General features: G+C 38.0%; 1 protein-coding gene across 2 annotated transcripts in view; it reads right to left on the bottom strand.

Annotated features, from left to right (window-relative positions):
• Window positions 1-13,708, bottom strand: part of LOC110376037 (aminopeptidase N) — a 28,937-nt gene that overhangs the window by 3,799 nt on the left and 11,430 nt on the right. For both annotated transcript variants that reach the window (XM_064040116.1, XM_064040115.1), the window contains exons 3-18: window positions 9,250-9,521; window positions 7,887-8,045; window positions 7,572-7,619; window positions 7,209-7,371; window positions 6,640-6,852; window positions 6,044-6,253; window positions 5,543-5,676; window positions 4,882-5,080; window positions 4,284-4,485; window positions 3,597-3,759; window positions 2,943-3,159; window positions 2,380-2,489; window positions 1,957-2,124; window positions 1,355-1,498; window positions 1,098-1,179; window positions 766-911 (exon numbers count right to left, since the gene is read on the bottom strand). In XM_064040116.1, coding sequence (XP_063896186.1) covers window positions 766-911; window positions 1,098-1,179; window positions 1,355-1,498; window positions 1,957-2,124; window positions 2,380-2,489; window positions 2,943-3,159; window positions 3,597-3,759; window positions 4,284-4,485; window positions 4,882-5,080; window positions 5,543-5,676; window positions 6,044-6,253; window positions 6,640-6,852; window positions 7,209-7,371; window positions 7,572-7,619; window positions 7,887-8,045; window positions 9,250-9,521 — 2,630 coding nt within the window. The remainder of the gene's footprint in view (window positions 1-765; window positions 912-1,097; window positions 1,180-1,354; window positions 1,499-1,956; window positions 2,125-2,379; window positions 2,490-2,942; window positions 3,160-3,596; window positions 3,760-4,283; window positions 4,486-4,881; window positions 5,081-5,542; window positions 5,677-6,043; window positions 6,254-6,639; window positions 6,853-7,208; window positions 7,372-7,571; window positions 7,620-7,886; window positions 8,046-9,249; window positions 9,522-13,708) is intronic.

Below are 13,708 nucleotides of genomic sequence, written 5' to 3'. Positions count from 1 at the left end.
GTTCTAGGCTAGAGTTTAAGTACCTTTGTGAATTGGTGTTAGAAATAACATCACTTTTAGAATATTGGAAATACGAGTGCATTGAAAGATAAAAGGATAGATGATGATGCTATTTTTAACACCTATTCCACATTTTTTTATTACGGTCTTACAATTTAGTTGGTATTTGTGGTAACTGAACAAAAGCTGTTTTCCATCTTTATAAGAAATCGATATTATGCTTGCCGTTGAATTTACGAATTATGTCACGATTTCTTACAAAGTGAAAACTCGCTAAAGTCATAAAGCCTTAATTTTCCGACAAAAAGCAGCCACATTAAGTACATACAAATTAATACATCTACTTAAACTAGCTACTTAGGTCTACTTTACAAAGCATTTTACAGTTTCAAAAGATTTTGCCTTTCTTTGTCAAACGAATTTGATTTATTCATTTGTCAGGGGAAAATAACATTTTTTTCTTAGAATACTTGCTTATCGACGATGTTTCCCCCTGACAAATACCTACAGTTAAGCCCAGTTTCACTGATTACCAATAAAGTGTCACTTATTTATCTGATAGTTAATACCAAATAAAGACTGCTTGTAATTTCTAATTTCTACCAGATATTACTATCCGAGACCTTTGAAACTAAAAAGATCCCGAGGAATTGAGAACCTCGTTCTTTTTGGGAAGTCGGTTAAAAAGTTATAGGTAGTTTCCTGACAGCCTATCAGTGACTTTTGAAACTGGGCATGAAACTAAGGCATGCACTATTTCCTTACGTGGAGAACTCCCGCAGCTTGTCGACGACGGCTCGCCTGTTCTTGGAGATCCAGTTGATGTTCACCTGCGCCTTCTCGATGGCTTGTTCCACGCTCAGCTTCGACTCCGCGAGGTACTTGGCGTTTTTGTCGCGCCATGATAGGAACTGTGAAGAGAAGGTTATTGGAACATTAGATAAAGAAAAAGGTAGTCATTAAGTTTTAGCAGTAAATAACCAAAATCAGCTCTCCAAAGTGATGTCACTTAGTAGTTTGTGTAAACAGAAATTTTGAGTTTTTCTGTCTTGAAATACTGATGAATAGAAAAAAAGCTATAATAGAAAAAAACTTACGTTATCGAGTTCAGACTGCGTTGTGAACTGATCCAAAAGAATCTTAATGATGTGTCCTATACGGCGAGCTTGACCCTTGAACCTGTGGACAACCAAATTAGGTATTATTAGAATGAGTAGAGAACGACAAGCATAGTCGAATTACAAAAACACTATTTATTTATAATCTAGTTTATCAGTTTTTTTGATTTTCCAGGATAAGAAAAAGACTTGGACTTTAGATGTACCTACCAGTAGTTTCTTATGAGTAAACTTACGCATTATAAATATCGTCGATCCTCTCGTACACAAAGTCCTTAGCTACATAGTATCCTACAGGCGAGCGGATGATGTTCGCGATGACGGCACCCGCGTCCTGGCGACGCACTTCCGAGCCTTCCGTGATCGTCCACTCTAGGTATCTGGAGAGAATATATGCTTTTAAAAAACCCTGTTTGTGCTGGATGCAAATATATTGTTCCACTTTGTTAGAACTTTGGGAGGGAACATAGAAGTCTTAAGTTTTTCTTTTTTGTACTACATCCTTATTCCTGTGAATGCGAAATAGGTTGTGCCATTTTGTTGTCAGAAATAATCGAGTTGTGTCAATGGCAAAGACCGTCAGGCGAATTTGAGGCTGGGACTTGTTGGATCACAAGATCAAAGGCATTATACAAATAGAAGACTTAAGCTAGACTGTGACACCCAAAAGTAGACCGGTAGACAACGCATAAGGCGTCAAATTCCTCATAAAACATTATGTGAAAGAAGTATAATCTTTTGTAAATAATTTATAAGCAGCAAATTAGTCATCGTACATTTTGTTCAAGAAGTATTCAAATACACAATTCATAAGCAGCAAGTGATGCTCAATACATACTGCGCCAGTATCCATATCTCCCTGGTACAGGTGAGGGCCTGCAGCAGGGCATCCCTGGCGGCCGCCACGTTGGCGCGCTGCTCCCGCGCGAGCGCGAAGCGCCACGCCAGCACCGACCCGCGACCCACGCCCACGCAGTATACTGTGCGACGCAGGTCCAGCGGGATGCTGTGGGAAGACAATACAGAATGATTTAAAGGAAAAGGTCACCAAGGAACGGGACCTTTCGCGTCATGTCCCTGCATCATTACGAAACTCGAGTGACATACATATTACGTTATACGCGATTTATCAAAATTAGCTCTGCCGAGAATCCTAACAACTCTGTATAAGAACATGGGGATGGATTTAAAGTTAAGAACTTTTCCCTACTCTACCATGTTCCCTATTCCCCAAAACTCAGTGACACAAAGTGAAACTCACGGGTTATTCTCATCGGGGTTCTCGGTGTCCATCCACTGTTGGAACAGCTGCATGGCGTTCTCCTCACAGCCCGGCACCTTCATGCGACATGCCCAGGCACTTGTTGTTACCTGGATAAATGTGTTTGGATTTAATTTTAATATTTGAAAACTCGCCGCATGTAGGTACCACATTTCCTGGTATAAGTATATTATTTAAACTTGAAAAATAAATGACATGAAAAATGTACATTGATTTTTTTCATAATTGTAACTAAATAAACTTTTTAAAGGTTTTTTAAAACATGAACCCATAATCTTTTTATTAGACACGGTAGAAATATCTTTGAACTTGGCTATGGACACTACCATGCCTTCATTTCCACCAAAACATCTGCTATCTAGAAACGTCTCTAGACTCAAAAATGACCAAGGTAGACCAAATATAAAAAATACACACATCCGAACTGATGACCTATGTCTTTTTCGGAAATCGGTAAACTGCACCTAACATTGTATCAACATTTAAAAGCAAATAAATATTTTAAATGTGTGTCCGTTAAAAGTCGAGTCTTTTCAACTGACCTGCATCTTAACACTGTTCAAATCCTTAGCATTAAGAATCTTCTTAGCGGCCATTCCTCCAGCTCTCTCATACGTCTCCCCTATCAGTTTCCGCACGAACTTCTGGAAGGCGCCGTAGTCGGGAGTGCGTTTCAGAACGTTCTCGATCTTGGCCAGAGCTTTGAGACCCGTGGAGAGAGGCAGGTATTCCTTTTCGCGTTGAAGATAACTGGCAAGGCTGGGGGAAGAAATTTTGATGTTAAAATGGTGGTGGTTTATTGTGGGTGTTATTGAAAATCCTATTGACTTATTTAACAACGATAGGGAGGAATTTTGAGAAGCTTGTTAATAAGTTTTGTAAATATTTGCAGTCAATTTATTAACACTTTCTATTTTGACATTTTCTTTCTTCTTGTTTTCTTTCTTATAGCAAACATCGGCCCTAGCTAGACCCTGGTAAAACACAGCAATTTTTTCACATTGAACATTATGTTGTTATGTGAAAATTGGAATTTACTACTAAAAGAGAGACTATGTTTTTTTTTTACATAAAAAGTAAAATTCCTTTACGTGCTCATTGATGGTCAATAGGTGCCATACCACATGATACCTTCAAGAATCCAGACATCTGATCGTTACATAAAATCATTGCTGATAACAATGGCTCCGACTTACTTGAGCGCAGTATTGTAATCCAGATGGTTAGTCCATGCTAACGCGAATGCATCAGACAGGAGCTGAACCCTGCCCATGACGGGCACGTGGCTGTAGTCGGGAGACTTGAGCGCGGCGGTGAGCAGCTGCCAGTTGCGAGGGTCGTAGTTCACGCGGTACGGCGCTGGGGGAATATGAGCCTTATTTATGTGCTGTTAGGGTTTATTTTAAACTGAATCCCCCAAGTAGGACGTCCACCAACGAGGTAGATAGAGGACCTTATAAAGGTCGCCGGAAGACGCTAGATGCAGGTCGCTTCCAACAGCTATCTGTGGAGCTATCTGTGGAGATCTAAGGGGAAGGCCTATGATCAGCAGTGGACGTCCTATGGCTGAGATGATGATGATGATGAGTTCCCCAAAAGGAGCAGGTTTAATTTGTTATAATTTTATTTTAAACGGACTTCCCAAAAAAGAAGAGGTTCTCAATTTAGATCATTGAACGTTTTTGTTTTTTTGTCATCTATATACCTAACTATTTCTCTTATTTTGTAGATGGTTCCCTCTTTAACCAGATGCAGACCTGAATTTATGGAATATCTGCCTATCTGAACACCTCAAAACACTGATATCTGGCCAACTTTATAATCCACCAGTTTTTGAATTCTCACCCGTTACCACTGATGAAATCATCAACATAGAAACTCACCGATCATATCGTAGTTGAAGAGCACCCACTGGTCTCTATCAGAGGCGTGGGTGAACCTCTGCAGGGTTTCGCCCCCCTCGGTGTCGGCGAGCCACTGCAGGGCGGGGGCTTTGCCCCGGGCCTCGGGCTCGCATAGTACACTGAGTGGCACCCACCACGAGACACGGGTTGATGATTTGGCGGAAAGGGAGAAGTAGCGCCGCTGTTGGAAAAAGATGGGGATTGTATGATGAGAAAATAGTGTCAGCAATTCTGAAGATCCAAATCTAGGCTGGATATTGCCTCAAAATTGCCTTAGTAAACATAATCCAAACCACGTGCCTAATCACTCCCGCATATGTTGTGATTTCTGATGTTAAGCTTAAAATTGCCTTTTGAGTAAAATGGCTTAAAAATGGTCTTTTGATGAGATAGTGCTTCTGTATGAATACCGATAATTAAAACTTATATGTTGTACCAAATGTTCACAACTGTTACCTCACATTTTAAGATCGTTCCTACAATATTAAGATTATATTATGACCTGCCCTTCTTCTCTTTCTTCTACGGTCTATTTATCCAAAATCCCCTCTAGCAAACTTAACCAGAAAACACCAACCTGTTGTATAGTTAGACTCTTATCCTCATAATCCCTGTTGACGGTCAGTATGGGGTACCCAGTCTGTGTGGTCCAGGTGTCCATGATATCCTTGACGGAGACGTTCCTGGGCAGCACCCCGTACTGCTCGCTGACGGCCGTCAGTTCACGCCACAGGTCATCTTGGGCTGCATTGTTGTATGAATACTTGCGGAGATAGCTGGGTGGAAGAGAGTGTCAGTCATCATCGTCATTTAATGCCAGCACAGGAGTAAGAGTATATAAGTATTTTAACCATTTACATTTCAAATTATATTTGGTTTGATTGTTGGTTGATAAGGTCCTGAATTTGTGAGGTTTTAAAAAGGCTTATGACGTAAATGAATGGAACAAAACGTAAAGTGCTTAGGTGTTTATTGAGGCTAAAAGGGTTTTTGAAAATTTTTGAACTGATTTGACCTAATCGTGCATTGGTATTGCATATCATGAATTCAATAAATAACCCCTATAGAACAAGCCTCAAAAACAAAGGGAAGAATAGCTGGATTGTGGCGTATTTTAGGTGACGCCTTAACCTAGTAATGGACTGCAATAATGGAGCCGCATCCCGGTAAATAAGGAACAAAGGGTAAACTCAAAATACAGAAAACTAAAAGGATTAAATATTTTTAAAAAAACTTACTTATTAATAGCCTTCCTGAAGATCTCGTTACCAAGGAACATGGTCATCATGCGGATGAGCGTGGAGCCCTTCCTGTACGAGATCTCGTCGAAGATCTCAGAGATACGCTTCGGGTCATCGATAGGGACTGACACCTGGAAACCATTGGGTTTGTTATATTGTGGTGATCTACCATGTATGTAATCTAGAAGCTAAAGAAACTGCAAATTACGAAAAAGGATACACTGAAAGGCAAATACAAATAAAAACTTTAGTATAAGAAATAGGACAATGCAAGAAATCTTTTTATCCGTTCCATTTCATATAATACATTGTAGTACTGAATTCCAAGTCCCTCCCTCTTTTCCTTGGCCAAAATATATTTTTTCTTATTTTTTTCGAATTTTATTAAGAAAATTTGCCATGACAGTCATTCAATTTTTTTGGCGCATGCAAGTCTCCAAGAGAACCCTACCAATATTACCGCACCAACACAATAGACCAAATCTTAAGACTACTCACAGGATGCGAAGACTCCAAAGCATCAAGATTCAACACAGACAGCATATTATCAGCCGCGTAACTCTTGTCTGCCGACCAGGTGGGCTCCACGTGGTTAACAGCTACGGAGGCTGCGAAGGTCGCGAAGCCCTCGTTCAGCCACAGATCTGACCACCACTTCATGGTGACGATGTTGCCGAACCACTGGTGGGCTAGCTCGTGGGCTATTACCTGGGGAATTACCAAGGTTTAGAAGTAAGTATTAAGAAATACATAGGTATATTAATTGATGTTTAAAGAAAAACCTCGAAAAAAAAAAAGAAATGTGACGACGAAGTCTTTGGGAACATGAAATGATGATGAACTTAGGTTTTCGGTGGCAAAGTTTTTCGTCTATGTTATAATTATCATAATTAATTTAAAAAAACACAGTTATATTTTTTTAAGTTTATGTATGTAAATACATTAATTACATGGACGGCAGTTTTAGCAACTGATGGGTTTCTGTGAGCCAAACAAGTAGCGAGTATTTTTGCGGTGTTTGACGGCCAAAGAAATCTGTGTGTGTTATACACTTCCAATTTCCAAAACAATACACATTTATATACTCCTCCTACCTCAGCAACCCTCTCCTTATTCAAGAACGAAGACTGCTTCTCATCATACAACAGTTCCGTCTCCCTGTAGGTGATGAGGCCCCAGTTCTCCATGGCGCCGGCTGCGAAGTCAGGGATGGCTATCATGTCCTGCTTCGGCAGCGGGTAGGACACGTTGAACCACTCCTCGAAGTAGGATAACGCTTTGGGACCGGTTATTGAGGCGTAGGCAGTCTGGAAGAGGGGAAGAAATTCATTAGTTATAATTTGGTGAAATGCTATATAAAAGAATACTGGCAATTGCAGTATATTGTCAAAAAGGACCAGAGTGCTAGTAACTAAACTTTAATCATATTGCACTGAAACCAAATATTTAAGAGGCAAAAGACTAAGTTGACTTCTGTAGTTGCGGTTTCGACCTCGACAGATCGAAGCTCTCCGTTAATCAGGAATAACAGTTCTGGAGTCATTTTCCAAAATACCTATATAGGTAAAATCTGAACCTTATGTTTAACACAAGAGTTCAAAATTATCTGAGACCTATAGATTCGATTACAACCCGATTGATAAATAGATAAACTCCTCCCTACCTGATCCATAGCGTCATTCCTGGCCCATATCCTGAACTTGGTAGTGGACAGTTCAGCAGGACTCTGCACGTACGAGAACTTGGAGACCACGAAGGCCACCAGGTATGTGGACATGGGCACCGACTTCTCGAACGTGTCCCACATGAAATCGGACTTTGGCTTTCTGGAGAAGACAAGAAAAATAAGGAACTTGATTTTTTGGAAGATTGGATCCATAAACTTGAAAATTGTAAAAATCATCATCGTCTTTATCGGCCTGTTTTATAGTCCCACTACATAACATAACAGGCTTCTTCTTACACAGAAAAGGAATGAAGAATGTAACTTTGTCAGAGAAGAATAATTTAAGGTAAGGAAACTTACTTAAAAGCATTCTCAATTTCATTCCATGACCAGGTGTCTGCGATTGCACTGAAATAAATAAAACAAAAGATTTATAAAAATCGAGATTCAATCAATTTAGAAGAATTTTTATTTCTCTATTAAGAACTAGCCGTTATAAAGCGGTTTCATCCGCGTCCCGTGGCAACCACTATATTACTCTGGAAGAGTGTAGCCTTCCAACAGTGAAAGACTTTTCCAAATCTGTTCAGTAGTTTCGGAGCCTTTTAGGGTACAAACAAAAAAAAACTTTATTACATTAGTATACCTCTAGATAAACTTTATTCAAAAACTTACCTCTCCTCAGATGCCCTTTCCAGAGGCATGTTAGATATAGCGGTGAAGTCCTTATGATGTCCTATGGTGATGGTGTACGTAGCCTTGTACATGGGCTCGTCGAAGCACGGGAACCCTTTGCGGGCCGATATCGCTTCGAACTGTGTCGCTATTAGGTACCTGGAGATTAAGATATCTGTGTAAATATGCAGAATAGGTTCGATTGATGCTGGTGTATATGTAGGTATGTTATTTTTTATCTATAAAGGGGTAAAGTTATTGGTATTGGGTGTTAAACAATCCCTCCAGCTGCACCCATAGCGGGAAGGGTAGTCTGATGATTTCTCATCTTGAAAAATAGGTGACATGTACTAAGTCATATAAACTGTCCACAAAGGTGACTAATATTTATCATACTCCAGCAACTAGAACCAATATAGGAGTAAACTCGCCACTGGTCAGACTCAGCAGAGAGATGAACTCAGTGATTAAATCAGCTCCAGATCTTGACATTTACAATGTCTCGATTAATATCTTTAAGGCCCAATTACTGGAATCCCAAAAATTGCAACATCGACAAAATGTTACGTAAAATGTTATGTTTTTATGTTATTCTATTGCTCTACTTTAATTTATATTTTTTACATTTTTAGTTACCATAAGTTTTGATCTCATGATGTTCTCACAAAATATAGTTTTATAAGTATTTCTAAGACAGTCGTTATTGTTCTCATAAGTTTATGTGTTATTTATTACAGCAAGTTTAGTTTTACTTTAATTTTAATAAGAAGTGTTTTTTTGTTTTTTGTTTTGTATAATTTTGTTCTGTATAATTTTCTACTTTCAAATTCTATCATTATTTAGCGTATGTTGGTTAACCTGTAATTGGCGACTGTGTAAGTCCTAGTACCTAATAACAGAAATTGTACTTTAAGCTTAATCAACACAGAAGCTGTTGGTAAACCCTTAATAAATAAATAAATAAATAAATAAATAAATAAATATTTTTGTTGAGTACCTAGTAGTGAACTGGGGAACCACAAAGGAAGGAAGTAATAAGTCAATTAGTAAGCAAACCAACACACAACTTTATCCTTATAAAGAAAATGTTGGCAACAAGCCAATGAGAGTGACACCTCACCATCATATAGGTCCTGTACCTGTATCTTTATGTAGTTATTTTTGTAAGGTACTCTAGATTTATCTACTTCAAGCCTTATCGGGGGAAAATCATAAAGCTAAATTATCTTCGAACCAAAGAAAAGGAGTGAAGCCAAAGCCACTCTGTGCCCTGAATATTCTGGTAAAAAAGGGGGTTAACTTTCCCAAAGATACTTAATAGAAAATATCACAGACTACCATAAATTCTGACCAATATACTTACTCTTTCTCACTGGTCTGCTTATTGACATAAGTACTAATGTAGACCCCATCTAACCCCGGCTTCAGGTGTCCATAGAACGGTATCGTCAACGTATAGTTCTCAGCCTCCACCAGCTGACCATCCAGGTTTATCGTCATCAAGTTATAGGTGTCATTGATCTTGGTCCCCACAACCTTGTAGAGTTGAGAACCCATGATGCTAATGCCATCTTCGGAAACAGTGAAATCTTTGGCGTGGAGTACTATCTTTGATGTCTGTTTTTTTACGTTGAGCTGTGGACAAAATGAAGGTTTTGAGAACACTGCAATTTGGATATGAAGACAGCTTGGAGCTAGGTAAGTCCGAAAAAATTTGGAATAAGTTTTTTTTTTATTAAATGAGGCCGTTAATTTGAAAGGCAAGATGGAACATCTTATTTAGTCTTGATCAGTTTTCAGTAAGAGGTGTTGGTATAATAACGGTCTCAATTTATATAACATAACTGCAGAGATGCACTTTCTATCTAAATTCAATTATCATCCTTAAGTGCTTGCGTTAACAATAGCCAATTTTCGCACTTATACTAACCAAAAAATATACCTCTCCTCCACATTCTAATATCCTGTAGATGATAGATAATCACAAATTCGCAATCGATGTTATAATGCTAAAATAATGTTTTAGAACGGCTAAAAGCCACAGGTCGTACAACAACGTTCTTCAAAAGCCTTGGCCACTAGATTTCACTATGACAAAAACTAGTTATTTATTTACCTTTTTATATAATCTTTCGTCATCAAAACAGCGGTTACTTTTTAGTATATTTTCTATACAATGGCGAGGTATTATGCCTTTTGTTGTGATATGAAAGTGTGTATTGCACAAATCTTTAAGTTTCAATTGTCAAGGACTTAACTCATGCCTAAATACTTATAAACCTGCGTAGGTTTTTATGGCTATTTTAAATGGTTGTTTATATGTCATTATGTTACATGAAGATGCTGTGTTTATGCACTTTTACATAGTGAATCATGTTTAAGTGAAAATATTGCCAAGTGCATTATGCATCTATCTTCCTTTTGAGCAAAACCTTGTAAAAATAATAACAATAAATACATCTGTTAACTGTATTACGCCGGGAAAGACATACGAAAGTTTTAATCTATGTAAGAGAAGATTAACTACATATCAAAAACACCCAAGGACTAGTTCCCAAGCTTCGCTTCCCTAAGATTAACATCGCAAAACTTTCCTATGAACATCGATAACTAATTTATTAAGAAACAACTAAAAGTCCCTTCCCCAAGTCGATAAAAACTTGTTATCCGACAGGCTGAACCTTGACCCTCGTTCATCAAGAATTCATAAGTGATAAAACAACATCGATATATTGAAGAAACTAGCTTCCATTCGTGGTTTCCCCCGCACCCCAGTGGGAATTACCTACTTCACATATCTACCCAGACAAAAACCTATAAAATATAGCCTTCCTCGGTAGATGAAACACGGAAATTTTTTTCATACCAGTCCAATAGTTCCTAAGATTAAGCTTACAAACAAACAAACTCTTTAGCCACTTAGGCATTATAGTACCTAAGTACGTATCAGTAGTATAATATAATAACAATTATTGTTAGAATTGAGTAATTATATAATGAAAGTGCTTGGGAGATCCCCCGGTACAAAACGTGGTTATAGGTTAAGCAGTTACTGACTGAAGTCACTCATTGATTGGAACAGAGGAACGGAAAAATGTTCAAGGACGTCAACGGTAAGATTAAAAAAAAACACAGAAAGAATTCTAGACAGGTACTTATCAATTTGGCTTTTGAGTATGCTTTCTCGTTTACTTGTATGTATCGACCGACGACTGTGATGGTGATGATGATGATGATGGTGGTGATGATGATGATGGTTACGGTAATGATGATGGTGGCCAATTCATAAATCTTTTTTACGGGCTCAAAGAAGTAACTTTCAGAATAACGACATAAGCACACCCCTAGACTCACATAGTTACCAAACAATAATAAAACAAACCTACTCCTACTTATTGTAGGTAATGTAATTGGGAGTTCATTATATTGAAAAGGTCAAACAAGATAATTTATTGATTGTGTACATAATTCATTAGATATTTCTGTCTACCATAATTGTTATATAAGCGATAAGTATTATTTGTGTCCGAACTTATGTCTTCTTATCTTTTAAGTTTAAATATTCTCAGCTGATGCTTGATTCTTTACCGCTACCGGATGAAAAATAGCCTATATCTTTTCTCTAGACTCCTAGACTATCTGTGTAGCAAAATTTTAAATAGATTCAGTACTTAGTTGTGGCGTGAGAAATTGAGAGACGCACAGTAAGTAACTTTCGCATTTATAATATTATGTTTCATCTGGTTCGTAAGGGAACTGCCCACACTCTTATTAAAAGTCATCATCATTGGCCACAGAGCATCTTGGTCAGATGATTGTGGCAGTGCTTGTCTATGCGGTTATTAGTGCCGCAAGCATTTTCTTTTATGGCTAAATAAGCCAAAGCTGCACGACACTTCTTGCCGCATTTGTCGCAGGTGAAGCGCGGGTCATCCACGGGACCACGGGTGCAGCGTTCTTGATTAAAAGTAGCCTATACCTTATTCTGATGTACTTATAAGTTATTCTAAAGTTTAATAAAAATCTTAATTAGGCGTTTACATGAGAACAACAATATACTTAAATATTTATGTACCTACGTTGCTACGGTAGTTATGATAGCTTGTGGTTGAAACAAACTTACGTCGATATAAGCGATATAGATAGAGGAAAACCTTCGAATTGGTTTGTCATTCCTGTCGAGTGCAGGCGCGCTTCTGAGAATAGCAAGCGAGCGACATGTGGCGGTCAACATGTTCAAATAACCAGTACTCAATCTTTCTAACTTGCCCAATCTTTTTCCAGGTATCCTAGATTTTACGTCAAAAACTTCGCCATTCCTTTATTGTAGGTACATACTTTTGTAAAAAAAATGTGACCAGTTTTGATTTTCGTTTAAAATGTTGACAAAAATTTTGGTAACTATAACACATATTTGTGCTTCTGTGCCCACGTGTAATTTCCATGCACTACCTATGTTCTAAGTTTTATGAGATAAAAATTAAGTTCATATAAGTACCTATGTATGTAATTCCTCACAACATACCTCGACTGCTTACTAACTTATCAACATTTAGGAACACACTGTAGAACGGTTCGGGCAAGCGTGAAATGACCGATGTCAGTCTCTAACGGCTACATTATGACACAACACGGCCGAGTCTAGGTGAAGGCGAACCGAAAACAACATAGTTAATTGCCTGCTCCTAGCAGACAGACTAACATATACATAGATAGGTACTATCTCATAACTAAGAGTTAGGTAGGCAGGTAAATGAGAGACCATTCCATATGTTATCCATAGTTTCTTATCCATCAGACCAACCCTTTGGAACCGTGATGGTGATGTCCTCCTACGGCAGCAATTCTCATATAAAGAGATTAGCCAACTGCGCAGGACATATTATAGTGTCCAAGCATTTGCATAGACACAGGTGCACTATTCCTTCACTCCCGTAGCGCGATGTGATGGCAATCCGACACCACAGGAGACAGATCAGGCGCAGGACCTACGTTTACGTGCTCTGCGATACACGGAAACCGTGAGCCTAGCTTCTGACTTTTTTTATTTGAAATAGAATTTTCACTAGGTAAGTACATTATTTGGAGCTAGGTTTTCCTGCAACTGTACTACTATGCTTTTGTAAAATAACTGATGTTCAACAAAGCATTCAAGCATTTCTAAAAGGTAACATAAAGCAAATAGCCAGTTTTATGTACCTACTGCATAAATATCAGGGTTATTTGTTGTGTAATCATATAATAAAATACAGCCAAATTGAGGCTATCAAATCTATCTTATTTATTAAGTGCCTGTACGCAATCCTTTCTTCACATCTTGTATAGAACTGGTTCTTCAAACCAGACAGACAGAATTGTGTTGCTGGGGGTTTGTTCCATGTTTGCAAAAACACGTAAGAAGTGGTGAAAGGCGGGCGTTTTTGGGGGCTGTCTTTTTTGTAAAATTGACCTTCAAAAGTTTTTTTTTTTTCAGATACTTTGGATATATGAAATTTATCTTGATTATTGCTTAAATATAATATGTGTAAAAGTGAAAGAATTTAATGAAAGTAAAATTACGGTGAACTAAAGAAAATAAATAAAATTTTACGCAATCGGTTTATATTTCAGCCAAAACATAATTCCGGCTTATTACTTCCTAATGAAAACTAAATGGATATTTTATTAAATTCGGTGTTGTAAATCAATTTATGTACAGTTTCCAGTTTAGTCACAGTTCGCGTGAAATTAATTTCACGATTAGCCTTACGCCTGTCCCGTTAAATTAAGTAGCCGTATATAATATTATGCAGTTCATTTCGGACAATATTTTTACTTATTGA

This window comes from Helicoverpa armigera, chromosome 21 (genome assembly GCF_030705265.1).
Source record: "Helicoverpa armigera isolate CAAS_96S chromosome 21, ASM3070526v1, whole genome shotgun sequence".
Lineage (NCBI taxonomy): Eukaryota > Metazoa > Arthropoda > Insecta > Lepidoptera > Noctuidae > Helicoverpa > Helicoverpa armigera.
This window is presented reverse-complemented; position numbering and strand designations above follow the sequence as displayed.